At 38.9% G+C, this 21971-nt stretch overlaps 1 protein-coding gene across 1 annotated transcript in view; it reads left to right on the top strand.

The window, feature by feature from the left end:
• The window catches only part of LOC122805932 (vomeronasal type-2 receptor 26-like), a 225905-nt gene that overhangs the window by 77520 nt on the left and 126414 nt on the right, over positions 1–21971 (top strand). The window contains exon 6 of the mRNA XM_044076175.1: positions 19557–20412. Coding sequence (XP_043932110.1) covers positions 19557–20412 — 856 coding nt within the window. The remainder of the gene's footprint in view (positions 1–19556; positions 20413–21971) is intronic.

Genomic DNA, 21971 nt, shown 5'->3' with positions numbered 1-21971 from the left:
CCCCCTAATTCTACAACACATACATCTAACACAAATAAAAGGTGTAATAAATAATGTTGTGTGCTCCCTCATGGACACAACCATGTAGTTGTGCTTACTGGCTTGCACTGCCAAAGGCAAGCATCCAAATATACTTAATAAGAGACTTGTGCTATTATACAGCTATGACCTTTAAGCAGTATACTACTGTTAGTATACTAGCCTCAGATGACACTAAGGAGCGATGTGCCTATGTAAGACTCCCAAGCTGGTGTTCCCTACATACCCTAATGATGTCATCTACTATAAGTAGACATTCCATCATGTTATAATTAGACTTGTGCAGTGGCACATGTGTTAAGACCTGTGTTCTATAGCCTGTAAGCTTAAATAGGTAGGAGTTCTAATCTCACTGCAGTCAACTTGGAGTGTGTGCATGTCTGTCACCATAAAGAAGAGTGGGATTATGTATCCAACACTGCCTTGGAAAATAGCCTGGTCTTGTTATGCTTTTGTGCTTGTACAGGCATCCAAGTCTAGCAGTCCTCCATCCTCCTGCCCCCCCCCCCCACAGGGCCTACTGATGTCATCTACTTTAAGTTCAAATGTAGTCCTTTCAAAGTCAGACTTGCACTGTGAAATGTGCATTATGTCCTGTGTTCTGTAGTTTATAAGATTAGATAGGTAGGGGTTCTAATCTCACTTCAGTCAACCTGGTGTGTGTGAGCTGTTGGTGGATGTTTACAAAGTATTTTACCACAGCGTATGGTACACTGTCCTCATGTCTTCAACAGACACTGCTGATGTCATCAGCTATATCATATACACAAAAACATTGTGAGTAATCAAGTGAAACATTTTTCTAACATAACTAGTGATGATTTGGCTTTCTCTGATGCATTAAAAACTATAGAAAGTGATTTTAGGCATAGAGGCTATTGCAATAGAGATATGCGTTCATTGGACACTTTTGAACGTACACATCTAGGACGTCCTTTTATTAAGAAACAAGGCAGCATAGATGAGAGACCTATAGTGAGGAAATAATGATAAGAGGAGACTAGTGATACCCTTTACTAATAATAATACTTCTATTGTCAACATTATTAAGAGACATTGGAACATTTTACAGTTAGATGATGGTATAAAAGACTTAGTGGGTGAGAAACCATCCTTTAGCTATAAGAACACTAAATCTTTAAAACGTATGCTTTGTTATGAGAGAGTGCCTAAAAATAAGATCTTCTCTGAGAGAAAGGGTACATTTGCATGTCGCTCTTGTAACCAGTGTATATATATATATATATATATATATATATATATATATATATATAATGAAATCTAATGTTTTTATACATCCAGATACTGGTGTGAAATATGAGTTTAATGAATACGCTGATTGTAAGTCAAGAAATGTGATTTATTTAGCATCCTGCATAAAACGTTATTGTTTCTATATAGGAAAGACTAATAGAACCTTAAGAGAAAGGATACGAGAGCATTTGTATGCTATACATAGAGAGAATGAAGGGAATGCCCTAGCCAAGCATGTACTACAAAATGACACCACACATGCCTTTAGATTTTTAGTAATAGGACAGTTAACAGAGACAGAAAGACTTGGTAATATTGGCAATAAGACAGAAAAAGCTGAGGCAAAGTGGATAATTAAGCTATCTGCGAATAAAGGTCATGGTCTTAATGATAAATTTTCATTAAGACCATTTTTATTAGATAAACCTTTGAAACATTAAATAGTAGTAACATGTTTCACTAACTAATATATGTCTTAATATGTTTTAATATTATACTTCTACTATTCATTTATTAATATGAGATTTTTTATGATATATATATTTATATGTTTTATTTTATGTAATTTTTATGGAAAGGCAATGATGTATTTTTGTAACTTGCATGTGACTTGCTAATGTGTTTTTCATTGGTGCTTCACTTATATATAAGTTGACTTAAATTTTTATGATTTGTTGAAGTCTGATGAAGCGTTTCAAGCAACGTGAAAGCGCTTACTTATTTGAATAAAGGACTTGTCTTTTCATTCATCTGGTTTGCTTCGTTTGTTGTGGAGTATCAACCTCTTCTGATTTTGGATTTGTGCTTTTTTTGGGAGGTGATACCTTACCCTGACAGTGTTCTTTTCTTGCTGTACAGTGGCAATGTGGTTATCAAAGGAGAGGTTGCTGTAAAACTGTCTCCCCAGTTCTCTTATCACACCTTCAGTGTTTAGTGGACTACCGCCTATATGGTAGTTTTTGGGCACCCAATTTTTCCCAAAAGGAATGGCAGTGCACTTTTTTCATTGAGCTTAAGGCCACAGTTCTGGCACCAGTCATTGGTGTCAGTGAGGCGTTTTTGTAGAATGTCTACATCAGTTGGAGAATCAGTAATGGCTCCCAGTTTGAAATCATCTAAGAACATGGTCAGCCAGAGTCCTTTTGTGTTGGCTTGAGCTTCAGAGAAGTAGATGCCAAACAGGAGAGGACCTAGGACCGATCCCTGTGGGACACCACTTGTAACTGGTTGGTAGTCAGATATGAAGTCTTCTACTTTCACAGTGTGGGTTCTGTCAGTGAGACAGTTGGCAACCCATCTTATGACATAGGGGTTTATGCCTAGTTTAGTGAGTCTATCTATTATTCCTGAGTAAGGGATGGTGTTGAAGGCCATGGCAAGATCTAGGTAGGGTGTGTGAACTACCTTGCCCTCATCTTCAGCTCTGGTGACAGACTCAAAGAAGTCTATCAGGCTGAGCAGGCACGATCTACCTTTTACAAACCCAAACTGCATGGGATCTGGTGTTTGGAGTTTCCCTATGTCCTTTTTTATAAGGTCCATGATGATGCACTCCATAGCCTTACATATCAGATTCATCAGGCTAATGGGGCAGTAGTTCCCAGGGTCTGTAGTCACTCCCCCTTTGTGGAGTGGGGTGACCATAGCAGTGCACCATTCAGTAGGAACAAAGCTTGAAATGAGGCTGTGATTGAACAGGGTTCTCAGTTGTGGTGCCAGCTCACTTTGTAATTCATGTAGAACACAGTCAGCGATATTATCAGGTCCCATGGAAGCTGTATTCTTGACTTTGGACAGTGTGGTTTTTGTCTGTGTAGTCATGATAATAGGGACTTGGCATTCCTCAGGTATTGTGATAGGCCCTTTAGGGAGTGAAAGGGGGGTAAAGTTCGCACTGAACCTATCGACCAATATGTTGGCAATCTCAGTTAGTTTTGTATATGTATTTCCATTGTGCTGTAACTCAGAGCAGATTTGAGTATTACCATGTAGATTCTTGACATAACTATAGAATTCCTTGTGGTTGTCTGGAATCTGCAACAATTTTGTTTTCATAGCTAGCTTTAGAGGATTTGATGATGGCTCTCTGTTTTTTGCTGAGGCTGACAAGGGAGTTTTTCCAGTCTTGGGATTTCACCCTTTTCTGCAACAGTTTTTTCCTTCTGTTGTAGAGTTTGTTTATGGTAATTTTTACTATGTTCAAGTTGCAACACGATGCAAACATGGGCAAATCGAATTATAGATTCAGTAAAATCCATGTAGTGGCAGGCAATCACATGCATTCACTCACATTAATGGAAAGTTGCTTGGGATGCAAATTTCAGCATAAGTAACTGAATGTTATGCCAATGAAGCAAACCAACATGGTAGAGAGATCCAACAACCTTACACACAACCGTGTAGGATTTGTGTCCATGTTGCAAGTGTAAGTGAAAATTTTCCATGTACAGTAGCCTACATGGAAGCAAGGTCATGTAGAAGTCTATAATATGGACAGAATGCCCATGAAAATGCTAAAAACACACATGTGATGGCCAAGGATGTGCAAAAGAATCAGTGATGTGTGTCATATCACTATAAATATTATATTAAATTATATAATATTATATTATATTTTAATTTTAGCAGAAATTTGTGCAATGCACCACTACATGCAAACCATTTGAAAATTATTAAAATAATTGTAATTTCAAAGAACAGTATTATGTATCACCACAAGAGGTACAAAAATACCCTGCAATGTGTTTTAAATTCTAGTTCCCATGCTGTTTCCCAGCTTACACTGTTACTATTCATGTTGATTCCAAGCTGTCAGCATGGTTATTATGTAAATGATGTTTCAAAGTAGTGGATTTGTTGAAACACAATGTGTAGGGCTGTCAGTACAGGTAAAGCCCTACATAGTGTTTCTTTCATCCATAGATGTGACGTCAGTCAGGTGGAATTTACGTCAGTAACTTAATTCTGGTGGGAGATGTACGTGTGAGTGCACAGTGCCTCACTTTGCTCAAACTGTAATATGTACTGGAATCCAAATGTCCAACCAAGACATCCCAGAATAGAAACTGGATGCATTCAATCAAAAGTGGTGAGCCTCAATGAGCAACACACAAACTTGGTAAGTGGGGCTGCACTCTAGTAATCCTCTGTAGTTAGGGAAATTTGCTTACATACTCCTGTGACACCAGTTGTTAGCTGATGGACTATGGTGCAGATAGTCTTGTGCACAGTGAGGTGCTATTATCTGTACTGAGGGTATTTTGTACATATCATGACAATAGGGTTGATAGTACAAAATTTCACATGATCTGCTATCATTATGCATAGCTGGGCATTGCTGCAAGTCAGTGTGCAAAGCACAAAACTGTTCACTGCAGCAGGAGTTATAAATCCTGGTAATTACATCTTAAGCAGGTGAATGTCATTTAAAGTAGCCAATACCAGATGTTAGTCCTACATCAAGAAATGTATAAAGTATGCATACAGCCTATATTCTGGTTTTCCCTTGATACTTCAGCAACATTGGAGTACAGACTTGGAAATGTTAACTGACAAAATGCTATGGGCTGCTTCAAGCTATTCTACAGCTGTACGAGCTCAAGGCTGAAGTCAGTGTAGCTTTTACTGCTGACAATAGGCCTAGGCCAAGAAGGAGAAGAGTATTCAGGCCCAGGGTAACCTACCAGGAGCTACATGAGCTGGAGATTGTAGAGTGCTACAGGGTGGACAGAGACATACTACAAGAACTCACTGAGCTCTGCTGAACTCAACTCAGAGCCAGAGCCAACTGAGGGAAACCCATCCCAGTGGAAACTAAGGTATGTGTACCCCTCAGAATATTAGCTATAGGTAATTTTCAAAGAACAACTGAGGACATGATGGGGACGTCACAGGCATCAGCATCCAGGATACTCCACCAGTTTCTGGATGCTATGCTCATACATGCCAGTGAACACATATATTTCCCCTTATTGTTGTGGCTAGAAACAGCAATATGCAACACTTCTACTATGTAGTGCACTATCCTGAAGTACTGAGTGTGATAGATTGCACTCATGTACAATCAAGGCACTACCTGGTGAACAGGGTAGAATCTACATTGACCGCATGGGATACCACTCCATCAACTGCTAAGTTGTGTGCAATGTCCAGGTGATTATCTTGAATGTGTATGCTGGCAACCCTGACAGTTATCACAACTCCCATGTCTGGCACACATCACAGCTGTACCAGATGTATGCTAGGGGGGACATCACACAGGGCCATTTACTGGGGGATGCTGGCTACGGCCTGGAACTGTGAATGATGACACTCATCAGAAATGCACACACACCCATGGAAGAATGCCATAATGAGGCACATGCACAAACTAGGAACATCATAGAGTGTGTGTTTGGGCTTCTGAAGTCACGGCTCCGGTGCCTAGATATATCCGATGGAGCCTTACAGTATACTCCACTCACATGTACACAAATATTCACAGTTTGTGCTATGCTGCACAATCTGATCCTGCAGAAACAGCTGCAATGGGATCAGCAAGGGGAATGGGTACACATCTCCCCACCGATGCATAGGTCACCATAGCCACAGTCGCAGGAGGACTCGGAGGAGGAACCCCCAGCTGCTGTGCCTGTAGGTAGATGTAGGCATGGTCAGTATGCCCTTGCTTTAGCTAAGAGACAACACATAGCACATGCACTGACCACCTAGAGTCTAATACCTTCCTCCTATTCACATACATATATTAAAACTGATGTGGCAACTCGTTCAACCTTTATCTATACATGTATTGGCTGTGTACTGCTTGCATCATACAGAGTCAGTCCTGAACTAATGATGTGTCAACTGATGCATTTGCAAGGTAAGTCCTGAACCTAGACTAATGCATGTCTTTCTATATGTCTTATCTTGTTACAGAATGCAAATGTATAATGGTGCTTTTTGTAGATAACTTTATATGTGAGCACACACACCTATATTGCTACAATGTTACCGCATGTAGTTTTTATGCATCAGGCATGAAACACACACATTGCATCCACAGCCAAATACTGTTACATCATGCAAGAGAGAGAAGTTAGGAAGTGACCACAGTCCTTTGCAGTTTCTTATCTCTATCTACTTTGTATACTAACAGTGAATATATCTCTTCCCCCACCCACAAAAACAGGATTGTAAGACAGAGATGTATAGTTATAGTCATAATTATGACAGGAGTTGTGTCTACTAACTGGTCTGTGTCCAAATATAAGTCATAAAAGTACTTGTACAATATATAGTACATGGTTTGATGGCAGTGTAAATTTTTATGAAGGTGGTTGTGTGAAGAATCACTGTAGCAATGAAAGCAGCTTCTGTGGCCAAAAGGACTAAGGCAGTCATCCTGCTTGATAAAGCTGTAATGTTGTGTAGGGTTCAAATCCTGATATAAGTTGAACTTTTGAAGGTGTGTTTCCTATAATTTGTTTTTACAGACTGTGACTCTGTGTCCCACAATGTTTTAACCAGTATATATTTAGTACACATTTGCATGATGCATCACATGCTGACAGCAGTTTTAATAATGCTTAAATATTTTTATGCAAAGAGCACAACTACAGAAAAAAGGAAATATTCAGATAAGAGTTATATATTGCCCAGAATAATTGTGAAATCATGGTCTGGAGTACTGAGAGGAGTGGACTGCACTAACACTTATACATTACATAACAGGAAGACTGGATGTAAGCAATGCGCCTCGCGTTTGCCCACTCTTACCAACACGCAAACAGGTAGAAGAGTGAAACATGTATGCGTGTACACTTAGTGCAATAATCCTTGCGTCTTCACTATACCTATCATACCTATCAAATATCCAGATTTATGAAGAATGTCCATATATTTACATAATATTTGTAGGGTGTTCCCCATAAATTGTTGTTTTATCTAACTTTATTTCTAAATCACTGAGAATTATGTCAGATGATAATGACATACATTTCATTTGCGGATGTCATACCCCTCAGAAAATGCATGCTAATGCAAATCATGTTAGTCCATTGACACTGTAGGTTTGTAAGGGTAATATTTCAACATTGACCATATTAATAATGGCTTTGTTTAGATTTCTTGGTCTAAGAGTTCAAGAGGTATGATAACTATTACATCCCATAAATAGAGCTGTGTTCTTACTTTTCTATATTTCCCAGATGCAGAAACATTGCAAACTGAGGCCACAGTATAACTATGTGTACAGACAGTGAATAAACAATCCATGTGTTTACTTACAACCGACCTCAACAATAATCAGACCAACCATGGGATCCCCCTAATTCTACAACACATGCATCTAACACAAATAAAAGGTGTAATAAATAATGTGTGCTCCCTCATGGACACAGCCATGTAGTTGTGCTCACTGACTTGCATTGCCAAAGGCAAACATCCAAATATGCTTAATAAGAGACTCATGCTGTTATACAGCTATGGCTTCTAAACAGTATACTACTACTAGTGTACTAGCCTCAGATGACACTAAGGAGCAATGTGCCTATGTAAGACTCCCAAGCTGGTGTTCCCTACATCCCTTAATGATGTCATCTACTATAAGTAGACATTCCGTCATGTTATAATTAGACTTGTACAGTGGCACATGTATTAAGACCTGTGTTCTATAGCCTGTAAGCTTAAATAGGTAGGAGTTCTAATCTCACTGCAGTCAACTTGGAGTGTGTGTATGTTTGTCACCATAAAGAAGAGTGGGATTATATATCCAACACTGCCTTGGAAAATGGCCTGGTCTTGCATTGTTTTCTGTGCTTGTACAGGCATCCAGGTCTAGCAGTCCTCCATCCTCCTGCCCCCCCCCACACACACACAGGGCCTACTGCTATCATCTACTTTAAGTTCAAATGTAGTCCTTTCAAAGTCAGACTTGTGCTGTGGAACATGCATTATGTCCTGTGTTCTGTAGTCTATAAGATTAGATAGGTAGGGGTTCTAATCTCACTGCAGTCAACCTGGTATGTGTGAGCTGTTGGTGGATGTTTACAAAGCATTTTACCACAGCCTATGGTACACTGTCCTCATGTCTTCAACAGACACTGCTGATGTCATCAGCTATATCACATTATTTAATATGGATTGCTCACAACAGGACATGGGCACACAATAGCCTGGCAGACAGGTAGATGTCACCTCATGCAATATAAGACAGACAACAGTGACATTCCCTTTATGCTATGCACAAACATCATGACATCTCTTTGCAATGTTGATGGACAGGTTGACACAGGAGAGCACACAGGGGTCCCCATGGACTATGATATTTGCAGATGATATTATAATTAGACAACATGTACAGGAGACCATGGAGAGGTAGATTAATGCTATACAGAGAAGAGCAATGAATGTCATAAAGATTAACAAAGAATATATGCTGTGAATGAGAGGGAGGATAGAGGAATGGTGAGACTGCAGGAAGTACATTTGATGAAGGTGTATGATAGAGGAATGGTGAGACTGCAGGAAGTACATTTGATGAAGGTGTATGATTTTAAATACTTGGGAGCAAAATTTCAAAGTAACAGTGATTATGGAAGTGAGGTGAAGAAGATCAGTTTATGCAGGGTAGACTGGGTGTAGAAGAGTGTCAGGAGTGATTTGTTACAGACAGGTACCAATAACACTGAAAGGGAAGGTCTACAATAGAGTACTGAGAACAGCTATGTCATATGGTTTGGAAACAGTAGCAATGATAAAAATACAGGAGTCATCATAACAAGAGCAGCCAGAGTTGTAGATGTTAGGATTTTCATTGGGTGTGCTGAGATGGACATGAATATTAATCTGCATACTAGAGTGTCATCTCAGGTTGTACGGCTTGGAGAAAGGCCATAGAGGTGACACTGCATTTCTTTGGACATGTGCTTTGGAGGGACGCTGGGTATATTTGGAAATGGATGGTAAGGATGGAGCTGGCAGGTAAGAGGAAAACAGGAATGCCTAAGCAAAGGCTCATGGATGCGGTGACCGAGGATATGCAGGTGGTTGGTGTGATAGAACAAGATGCAGAAAAAAAGAAGAAATGGAAGAAGATGATGTTCTGTGGCAGCACATCATGGTAGAAGCCAAAAGAATAAGAAGATTAGGATGAGGATGACATACATTTTAATATGAATCACACCTGTACACTTGTTGCAAGCTTGTACAGTAGGAGTATCTGTTTGAAGGTCACTGTTTCTGGTCCCTGTGTGAGCTTTAACAGTGTTTTCTTGTATTACCTGCTCTGTTGTGGTTTATGCATACATGCTTTAACACTTTGCCCTCATATGTAAAGACATTTCAATATACTTATTTTCCATACAATTGGCCGCTGCTATGTAGACATGCTCTAACTAGCTGTCATATTTTCCAATACAATCAGTTGCTGCTATGTAGACATGCTCTAACTAGCTGTCATATTTTCCAATACAATTGGCTGCTGCAATGTAGACATTCACTAACTAGCTGTCATACCTTCTGTTATATAACAAGCAGCAATTCAAATACTTACTGATCAATTACAGAACTACAGATCTACCCTAAGAAGGACCTACAAATGTATACAACCATAGGTTACTTCCTAAAAATACCACTCAAATCACATATACCCCTCCTTTTAGAATTCACTATGCAGATACCAGGTTCAAACCTTCTATCCTCACTTATCAGATTCTCCTCTGTTTCCCCTGGAAAACTAGTTTTCATTATTTTATTTACACAGTGCATATAATGCCTCCTAATGATTATTATAGGAGGACAAACTCACTTGCACAAACGTAATTGGATTTTCAAACTGAAATGCTATGGAAGAAAGAGTGCACCACCCCACAAGGGTCTGTAATATGTCAGACCTATTCCTCAGCAATATAAGTGAACAATGTAGTGGCACATGGGTAGTGCCTGCACTATTAATCCAACCATAAAACAGTATGTTTAGAATTTGGAATGCGTAATGAACTACCTAAAGGAGTACTCAGTTTCAAAACCATCTTCCAAGGTAACTACATCCTCCTAAGGGATGTTATAATCAACATCCAAACTCAGCTTTTCACAAAAGACATTGATAGCTGTAGTATGTTACACCTTGTGATGCCCTATCTACACATCTTCACTAACATATATACACAGCTGTGCTTGATATGCTCAAAGACAGATTCGCTGGGAAATACAATCTATACTGGTGTATGTCTGTCATTACTACATTCTACAGTAAGAGACAGAATATGCTGTTTAAAAATGCAACATGTACAAAACAGTACTCGAAGGCCAATCCCCTCACTGTACTCCAACAAATAAGATACACTGTAAATCCTCAAATAGGAACAATGCTAATAAATTATGACATATATCCAGGGATAACCATAAGCCTGTCTTCATTTACATCTGCAAAACAATATATGTCACTCAGATGTATTTTGGTCTAATTCTGGATGGTATTGCACACACACACACACACACACACACACACACACACACACACACACACACACACACACTGAACCACTGTAAATTCCAAACCTGCTAGCAGACAGAGGTGGCTGAATAGTGTCCCCATTTCAACACCAAGCTTACTACATGTGTGCATCATCTCATCCAAACTATGGTACCAAAAGAGCAAGTTATCACTGCTCTCTCCAAGACTAAGAGCACAGTCTCCATAGGACCAGATGACATTCTGGCCTGTGTTCATCATGTATTGCAACAGTGAACTACTGCACTAGGCACCATATTCAACCATGGTCTGAGTACTACTGCTGTCCACACTGAATGGAATACAGTGACCATTTCACAACCACACAATGGAGGATAGGAAACATACAACTGGAATTATAGTCCCATAACTGTATTTAACATTTGCATTTTAGGCAATGAAAACAATCTTCATGCATTTCAAAGGACATAGATGACCTCCAAAAAGTAGATACATTTCAGTCATCTGTTCTCATGGGTAGCTTGTGCCTGCAAAACCTGTGAGAAATCAAGACTGTGAGCAGAGACATATACAAGGCTGTACACTTACCCCATCTTCCCTTGGCCAGGGCCCTCAATGCACTCTAACATTTGGTTAGAATGAGAAACTAACCCAAGGTGAATATCACACCTTTTGTGAACAGGTAGGTTGCAAATTGGATAACAGGCAAACAATACTCAGTAAAAGTGGGAGACTTCAGCTCAAGCAGCAGACTTGTCACCTGTGTGGTTATAGATTTGTCAGTGCTGTCTCCCCTCTTATTTGGCATATACATATCAAAAGGTAAAAAAAAAAAAAAGTAGAGGATATTTGGCTAAACATCTTTGTCCCGGTAATGACTGCTGACAAAGCCACAAAGCCATGGGTGTTGTATCAATTGCACAAACATGCATCAGCATACCCTTTAAGGAATGTCCCTGCTTACTTAAAAATAAGCCAGAGTACAGTATTCCCAAATTCTGTGCGAATATACCTATGAGCACAAATGTGAAATACAAAATGTGTGTACTGTGGGGAGGAAGACATTCTACATCTTACATCTCATTAGCAAAGGCATGACATCAAGAACAACTGATTTTATTAATCCCCTATTAATGTTTATAATCCTCACTTTGATAAACATTGTCTCAGTCACCTGTAGGAAGCTGACAGACCTCAGACATCTCTGAATAATAAAACATCACAGGTTCCATAACATATGTCTACTGTAGGGAGAAGTAAGTTGCTGTCAGTGTATGCGGTATCATATATATATATATATATATATATATATATATATATATATATATATATATATATGACTGTATATGCATGACATGGCTGCCTTTGGCTGACATGGAATGAATATGTTGCACATGCTTAAGTCATATGGGACCACAGCCATCTGCTCCAGGGACCTCGATATACAGTATGATATACATAGGACATGTTGGGTAGACACATACATGTCTCAAAGGCTGTCAGTCGTCTGCCTTAGGCTTCAAATGTATGTCAAGCAGATTCCATCCAATAAGCTGTTTAAGCACAGTCTGGCTGACTTGATGTGAAAATGTAATCTACCATGGATCACTGATGATTCTATGATGGACATGGTTGGTTCTCTCTGTAAGAATCATGGCTATATTATCTGCCATTGCATATTATATAGTGATGTTTCACCTACAGTTCTAAACACCATCAGGCCAATACCCTTGTCACAGCCTATGAAGCTTGGAACTTATGGTGATGTGTATGAACAAAATACATTATACTGTATTACTGCCTTAAGCTTTGGCTGCAGTGCTTACATACAATCCAGATTTCTGAATCTGATGCCTTGATTTTGGACGTGCACACATACGCTAACACTAAACAATCTGTAAAGAGTAGGTTAGCTATATTAATGAGACACATGCCATTGACCTTCACAAACCATATAAAAGCATCAACTAGAAAGTAGAGGAATTATAATGCTAGCAACTGTATAACTGGTTAACTATAATATAACTGACAGTTACAAATATCAGGCCAACGGTACAAAATCAGGTAAAAAAACAACAACATATTATATGTAGGTAGTCACCCTGTGACAACAGGGATGTGGCACAGTCATTACTTGCACAGAGTGGTTTGTGAGGGTGCAGGAGGACTAGGCTGATGCAAAAGGTTAGTGAGTGTGTGTGTGTGTGTGTGTGTGTGTGTGTGTGTGTCATTAAGGAGAGCAGACAGGGAATATGTAAATGTGGCGTGCATGTCAGTAGGTACCCTCAGTGTGACATTGGTGTGTGTGTGTGTGTGTGTGTGTGTGTGTGTGTGTGTGTGTGTGTGTGTGTGTGTGTGTGTGTGTGTGTGTGTGTGTGTGTGTGTGTGTGTGTGTTTCTGTGTGTCTATATATATATGAATACAGGCAAGCTCAGCACTAGCCCTACATGTCTGTATGTTGGACAGGTGTGAGCCATGCATGTAGAGCTGACATTTCATTGTCTTTGTCCCCAACCACAAGAAATGGCGCTGCCAGGAGTTGCATTGGCACATCCACGCTCAAGGTAAGATGGTGTGCTACAACCTGAGAGTGACTGATGTCTGCTGGATGTCCTCCCTTCATGGGAATGGCCAGGAGCACAAACTCATGGCCTGCTAATCTGGCTATGGACAGCACACACTCTGATGGAGCAGTGGATGTACTGCCACTAAGGGAGGTTGATCGGACACAGCTCTGTCGGCTCTCAGCAGATGTAGTAGCTGACATATGCCCACAAGATTGATGTTCCCCTCCCAAAAGATGTTCCAGCACAGAAATTGTGCATTCCTTGACAGATTTCTGTGTTCCCTCATGGACACATCCCATTGATACGTGCCATTGGACTGATCCAGTGCATCAACAACATGGTGGAGGCAGTCACAGATGTCAGTCTGTGCCACATCTGCAAGCTTGACCATGCTTCTGTAGTGATGTTCTGAATGTGCCTGTGTCTTCATTATGACCCTAAACATATGTTAAGTGACACATGAAGCGACACCTGCACCAGGTGGTGGAGGGACAGCAGGCCTCTGAGATGCACCCCTATCAATCCACCTGTGTGGCATTTTGCCAACAGTCTGGCTACAAACAGTGTCAGCAGGCACTGAAGCCGTGGTAGCCACATTTCCCTAGACTATGTCCTTCCCCTCTAACTGTTCAATATCTGTGGCCTCAGTGAACCGGGTATGCATAGCATACTGGCTGTGTCCAGGGAGCCTGAGTTTTGGTGTTGGATGTCAACTTCTGTGTCAGACTCAACCTCTGCAACCCCCGACTGTGCCTCACTTTGCCCACCATCTTCATCAGACTCTGGTGACACACTGATATCAGGTGGTGCAAGGAACACAGAACTACTTCCATGTTCACCTGTGATAAAATGAAAAATAGGACAACATCAATACCTGCACTACTATGCTGTAATTTACACTGCTGTCAATATAACAGGCATTTAAACCTATCAAATACTTACACTAATAAGTGTGGACAAAGCCATAAATAGGGGTTGTACAAAGCCTAAGAAAAGTGGACAAATGCAACATAATATGCTCCTACAAACCTATGCAACTGATGCAATAACAGATTTCCCTTCATCATGATACATCTAAATGGGTAAGCAGTTTGATTGCCAGATCTGTGTTATATTTAATGTTTGCAATCATTAATGACTTATTAGTAATCTGCCAGTCAATGACAATGGTATTAAATACAGGCCTGGAAGATTATTACCAAATCTTGACATTAACTAAACTCTGTGCAGTGGACAGGTATGCAAACAGTACTGAAATACAGGCAGCAGGCCTGAGAGGACACTATAGCAGATAAGTGGAAATATGTACATATACATTACAGAAAAAATGTAGTCCACTTACCAATTGTTGCAGCCATTGCACACTGAATATCTGATGGTCCTATAAAAAATAAAGACATAATGGCAACAGCAACACACATTTAACTGTACAACAGGTATCAATACATTTACTCATCTATAGGCATGTTCAAATAAATGTTCAAATAAATGTTATCAGGAATGTGGCTAAAATCCTTTACATGAGCAGAAAACTGCAGCTATCTGAAATACCCCAAACCAACGCATATACAGCTTGACACAACTATATACATTTATGACAGAATGCATCGGTATTTTACTGATGAAGAAACAAGGAATACCTGGCAGCCCCACATGTGATATGGGAGTGACACCCACATACGGAACATACTAGATCAAGGATTACTGGGAGCTGCCCTTTGCGGAGATGTGTGCCCATTACACATCACACAATATTTCTTTAAAGAAAAGAAAAAGGGGTGATAGGAAAGTGGTGAAATGGGGAGCAATCAGGGGAAACAAATTGACAGGAAGGTAGGCAGAGGTAGGAAGAACCATAGCTAACCATTTCTTTAACAGTAACAACTGGGCACAAGTACACACTTTAAACTGTATTTGGACTGTCAGTTCCAGATAGAAGGGTAACAACAACACAATTGCGTTCTGAAGCCAATTAGACCAAATTAGATGCATCAAGTAGACACATCAGTGAAATGGAGAGCTATGTATGGGTGATACTTTTTTGTGTGGGATAGGTACCTTTTTTTTTTTAAGGAGACAGTAGAATGTTGGGGAACTACATAGACAAGTCTGATCCAGGCAAGTTGGGAAGGTGAGGAAGCATTTGCAGACAGACAAGACATACAAGACAAGGATGGGGTCAGTGAAAGACACAAGAGGGGGGTGAACACATTGGTTGGGGTGGGGTTGGGGGAATCAAGGTCCCATAGATGGCAGCACGGTAACAGTGTGACTCAAGTCCTCACCCACTGGACTGTCACCAGTTTTTCATCACTGTGCCAGTTGCTGCAGTGGATGACATCTTGGCCTACAGCCTGTCTACCATACATGGATAGACAGCATGTTCTCCTTCCAGCATAGGTCTATACCCACACTTTGGTGCACAATTCTATGCACCACATCTGGTAACTTTGCATTGGTGATGTAAGCAACCTCCCTGCCTCTGCTCCTAGAGGGGAACACACAGCCACACCTGGCCCCTAGGGCAGATCTACCTGAGTGTTCAAGTACAGCAGGGAAAGCAGAGGGGTGCCACCAGATGGCAGCCCAGAAGTGTTAGACTTTGATGTTGCATCTGATGGAGTGAGAGTAGGCGAATCACCAGTAACCAGCCTACCCTGCTATGCTGTAGTATTAACATAAAGAAAAACAAAACCAAAATGAAAAGAAATAAAATTAAAGATTTTATAGAAAGAAAACCATATAAGCAAACATTATAAAAATATTAAATAATATGAATGCAAACAGAATGATACATAAATGAAATTTAACATAAAAAGAAAATAAACATATACATAAAACATAAATCATAAAAATGATAGAAGGATAAATATGATAATGAAATAATATTATTATAATACAAAATAAATCATAAAAATAGGTAATACATAAATAACAAAAATAATATATGTGGTGGGGTGAGAGAAAAAAGAGAACATTAGCAACTTCACACATTATACAAGTTTTCAAAAATAACTTTATTGTCTTCTGATACAGTCTACTATAAACAATTACAACTGCTAATAAATCCTTGTGTTGCTTGGACTACATGTTCGGTGATTACAGTTTACAGCAGGCCATTGCAGGCAGAGGTCTGGAGGTCTGCACTTGAAATGCTATAATGATCATTACATAATAGTACTATATTTCTATTGATGAAAAGCTAGCACAGTAGTGTAATCAGATGATTTTTATATTTGAGAAGTGTGGTGTTACCAGCCACAAGCAGTGTCTACTGTGATACTGTACATTTCCATTTGAATATAACATAATGCAAGCTTTCATTTTACACTTTATAGATTCATGGGCACTGTTATTTGGGAATGTGCAACTGCTGCGTTGCATCTCAGACCATACTTCTCTACCTTGTAGAGCAGGGTATCTGGACATATCATACAATAGTGGGTATACAAGGACCTATAATTAGGAATTTATTTCAAATGTTGCTATTACACACATGGATAGTTGCGTATGATTTGTTTTAACATAACTTTTTGACAGTCATTTATTTACTGGCTTCTAAATAAAGTACTTTCCAGACACCCATGAACCTACAATGACCAGGGCAAAGCAGTGATTCTTAAATCTGGATTTTTCAGCATACAGAAGTAGTATTGAAAGGTACTATACAGATATGCATTTCCAAAAACACACAGTATGATATAGCAACTAATGCATCTATAACTGTTTAGGCTGCAATAATACTGCTTTATATAATTATTCTTACTTACCACATGCTTGTCTCATCCTCTCCAGTTGCCTAGGGTGGGGCTTCACATTTGAGGACCTCTCTTCTGTAGCTGTGGAAAAAGGAAATAAAAAAGCAATTATGAATACCAGTGTTTACCACAGCAAACATGAGTATTTTCAGGTAATACATGTAAATCATACTTACACATCATCAGAGTGTTCCCTGTCTGGCAATCCCTGATTCACTGATCAAAGGTATCCTTTTTTCTCCTACAGAAATGATCATAGTGGTGATGACACTGTTCACTGGTGTGGAGATACCAGTTACCCTGGTAAGTGCCCTTGTCAAACTATCCCAGGCTTCCGCTTTGTATTAGGTGCCAGTATAGTCCTCCTGCAACAGGCGTGGGCCATGTTCCATAGCCAGGAACCCAATAAAAACCTTGGACTCCTGAACAACCAGTGCTCTGCTCTAAAATACACAACTTTACCTGCACCAGACATTGCTGCACAAGTCAAACCTTAATGTGTAAAGTGCAATTCCCAGTATTTCCCCTTTAAATACCATAGTTTCCTACCACTTGTGCTTATTGAGAGTGCATGCTGTCTAGATTTTGCTACATTTGAAAATGGTGTGGGCCACTTACTGTCACACAAACCCTATCCTGTGTAAATATATGTATAAAAACAAAGTGATACTTGTGCGATGCTAAGCGCAGCACACCTTTTTCAAATCTATTGACAAAACCTATAACCAAGACAATTCTACAGTTATTTCCTTACATTAGCAATATATTTGAATATGCTGTAATGAAAATCCATCATATGGAAAAATATGTATTCCTTGTAATAGATTCCAGGACCATCTGGACATTAGTCCAACACAAGCGTAGCACAGCTTCATTTACAGGGTTTGCACATTGCACAGCATTGTACAGTTTTATGTATTGAAAGCATCCTGTTTCTATTTTTAGATGTCTGGGTCATGTGTGATACATGGGCAGTTCCACTGCGCAAACCTGTTAAGGATCTGTAAGCTCCACAGTGCATCATGCAAACATTAGGGAAGACTTAAAAAAATGGACACAAGGTGGGACAAGATTTATGGATTTCAGATAGTAATTTGGGATGGATGGATTGACTGCATACTCTACTGGTGGCATATGATGAGGCTAGACTGTTGATGCTTACACAGATTCATTATCTGTGCTGTTCTGCAAAGTTTTGTGGCCGATGGAACTAGAATGTGCCACACAACATCACTTAGGTGCTATGCGCATGATGAATATGCAGTACATGCTATCAACAACACTTCATGGCCATGTACATGGATACACTCCATGAAAGCTCTACACAGAGCTGGGTCTATATTAGAACATCGAGGTTTAAAACCTTCGAATGTTCCAATATCGAACCCTACGGAGCGAAAGCTTAAAATGTCAAAGCAACAGAAACCCAAAATCTTTCCTAGGGAAAGATTTTGGTTGTCCTTTTTTGTTGCTTTAGTATTTTCAGCGCTGTAGTGGAAAGTTATGGGTCGGGTTCAGGTAAATGTGTGATTGTGTGGATGTGAGGGTTAGGGTGGGTTAGGTGAGTTAGGGTTAGGGCGTGGGTTAGGTATGTGTTCGATTGTGTGGACATGAGGGTTAGGGCGGGTTAGGTGAGTTAGAGTTAGGGTTAGGGAGTGGATGAGGTGAGTGTGCGACAGTGACGAACCTTAGGGTTAGGGTTTGGGTTAAGGTAAGTGGATAGTTAGTGGTGTGTGTATAGTTTAGTGTAGGGTTAGTTGTAAGATTTTAGGTATATGTGTGTGGATTGCTGTTTGTTTGGTGTGCTTGTGTTGTGTATATTTGTTTTGGAGCAGCAATTTTTTTCCCTAGGAAAAAAATCACTGTTCTGACAGTTCTAGATTGTAAGCTTTCACTTACATAGGGTCGATTAGTCACCGTTCGCTTCTTTAAGCGGTCGGTGATCTAATATAGACCCACAGAGCCTACACAGAGTTTATTGAATCCCGGGGGATTATCTTTTTAGGTTACTATGGCAGTCTTCAAATTCTTTTTGTCTTGAAGAATTTTAGTGAATGTAATCAAAAATGAAACAAGTTAACAAATAATTATTCATTAAATAATGGAAACAGGGCACTAACAACATATTCCACTCTTCATTCTCATCTTGATGATATTACAACTTCTCAGTTCAAATCTTCAGCTGCAAATTATACATGTTCAGGTGATTGAAATACTTGTGTCTTTCATGTATATTCCATGTCAGGCAATGTAGTTTGACTGGGTAGAGCAAATGCTGTACATCACACTTTAATAGAAGCCATTTGAATTTACTGTTTTTTTTCCTTGCTAATGTTAATGCTTAAAATTAAAAAGCAGCATGCAGTCCAAAAGGCACCATGCAGATTGTAAAGGCCTTAAATATTGAATGAAGACATGTCCTGAAGTATTATTGCTCATAATAATCAGGTTTAATTCAGTAAGAATTTTTTTGATTTTTAATAGATGCCAGAGAATGCTTAAGATGTCCTGAAGACCACTGGCACGACACGCAGCACACACAATGTAGGCCCAAAGTTGTGGAATTTCTCTCCTATAATGAACCTTTAGGAGTGTCCTTGGCTTTTTTTGCAGTTTGCTTTTCTGTAGTTAGTGCTTTCATTATGGGACTATTTGCTAAGAATAGAGAAACTCCAATTGTAAAAGCCAACAATCGTGAAGTCAGCTATCTTCTCTTGGTCTCCCTCTGCTTGTGTTTCCTCTCTTCCCTCATATTCATTGGAGAACCTCAGAAGATGAGCTGTTTGCTGCGTCAGACTGGATTCGGCATCATATTTTCTATCTGTGTATCTTCCATTTTGGCAAAAACTATTATTGTTGTCATTGCTTTCAAAGCCACTGTGCCGAACAGCAAACTAAGAAAGTGGGTCGGAATGAGAACACCAGTCACAATTATTCTTTTCTGCTCCCTAATTCAAGTTATTATTTGCACAGTTTGGATAGCTAATACTCCATCTTTCCCAGAGAGAAATACAAACTCAGAAGATGGAAAGATAATACATCAGTGTAATGAAGGTTCTGTCACAATTTTCTACTGCATGCTGGGGTATCTTGGTTTTCTAGCCTCTGTTAGTTTTACTGTTGCATTCCTTGCAAGGAATCTACCAGACAGCTTTAATGAGGCAAAGTTTATTACTTTCAGCATGTTAGTGTTCACAAGTGTTTGGGCTTCTTTCATTCCAGCTTACCTTAGTACAACAGGGAAGTACATGGTTGCAGTAGAGGTATTTGCAATTTTGGCTTCAAGTTCTGGTTTATTAGTGTGCATATTTTCCCCAAAGTGCTATATTATTTTAATTAGGTCAGACTGGAACTTCAAAGGAAACCTTGTTGGAAAAGGAAATGTAGGTCACAAAATTTAAACTGGAACAGAAACTAGAAACACATTCGATTAGTTATATAATCAATGTGCATCACCTAGTTTTACTCAGAATAATGTTTATCTACCATAATTGTACCTGTGCTGTACTATTATGAATACAGGCTTGCAAGAGTATAGAATTAGGAAACAATTCACTGACTAAATGCAGACCAAATTTGATCCCAGTAGTAATAAGAAACACATCTAAGAGAAAAATCTCCGAATGTATCCTTAATGTGCAATACATAATATCAGATACAACAACGAAGACATTTCCTCACTAGCATACTAGTAAAACATGTAAAGCTGAGAAGGAATAAAAGATTTTTTCATGAAATTTTAAAGCTTGTTGCATATCATTTCACTGTGCTAAAACTGCATATTTTTTAGTAAGAAATTGCTAAAATGCAACCATTACAACTGTGACTCACTTTTTCCTTCCTACAAGTAAATTGTAGTGGTAAGAATACTGTTCCTTTAACTGCTGATGCTTTGTCAACCCAACTGGTCATATTTCAGATTTGATTTCTGGGATAAAGAATTCTGACTTGTATGTATATCAAGTGTATATTTTCATACTGTGATTATAGGCAATTCACAATTGTATACATATAAATACAAGGACAATACAATACTAAATTAACTCATCAATTTCTTAAACATGCTATAAAATGAAAATATTTAAAGGTGTCATTGATAAAAAAATTCAATTGTATAGAAAACAAACAGATTAAAAGGATTCTCTCACAATGTTTTTGTTGTCCTGATTTTAACTTGTTTGCTTTGTTAACATGTAATTCAGTAGCTGCCAAGCAAGTCTGTGTATCATTTATTTCTTTTTCCTGTAGTCAGTTATTGTCATATTCAGTTGTATATTTCCATCTGGTTATATTATTTGTAGCTGTTAATCTTTCTTTATATTTCCTGTTGAGAACACAATAATGTTTTTCGCTACAACATAAAAACACAATTTCCTAAAGCCAGACTTTTTGGTGACCAGAGATGGAAAGTTTTTTTTAACTTTTTAACAAGCTGTTCATCTTCTGGAAAAAGCAAATAAATAAACATACTGTAAAACTAATGTTCATTGGATAATTTGCAGCATTCTAATTACCTGAATCATGCATGTATTCTTTTCTAAGTGTTTATACTTGAGACCATAGCAAAACTCTCTTTAGCAGTGATAATGGAAATGAAAGATCAACATTTTACCTTTTTACTGTTTTATTTTCCAGTGGAGTTTGACTTTTTTTATGAAATCTGGATAGAAAATCAAAGACTGACAATCTTTATTTGGAGTTATACAGTAATTAAATCAAATTTTCAGTTGGCAGGCACTGATAGAACCTTTCAAACATATCTCTCAAAATAGTATGCATGTTTCGATATGTCAAAGTTTATATTTTCGTCTGTATATTTAGATATGTCAGATTTTATATTCTACTCAGTACTGAGCATATTAAATCAAATTCTTTACACAGTACTTTAGATGTAACATG

The sequence above is a fragment of the Protopterus annectens genome, chromosome 7.part0 (genome assembly GCF_019279795.1).
Source record: "Protopterus annectens isolate FY-2018-M chromosome 7.part0, PAN1.0, whole genome shotgun sequence".
Classification (NCBI taxonomy): Eukaryota; Metazoa; Chordata; order Ceratodontiformes; family Protopteridae; genus Protopterus; species Protopterus annectens.
The sequence above is the reverse complement of the archived record's forward strand: the minus strand, read 5'-3'. Positions and strand labels throughout refer to the sequence as shown.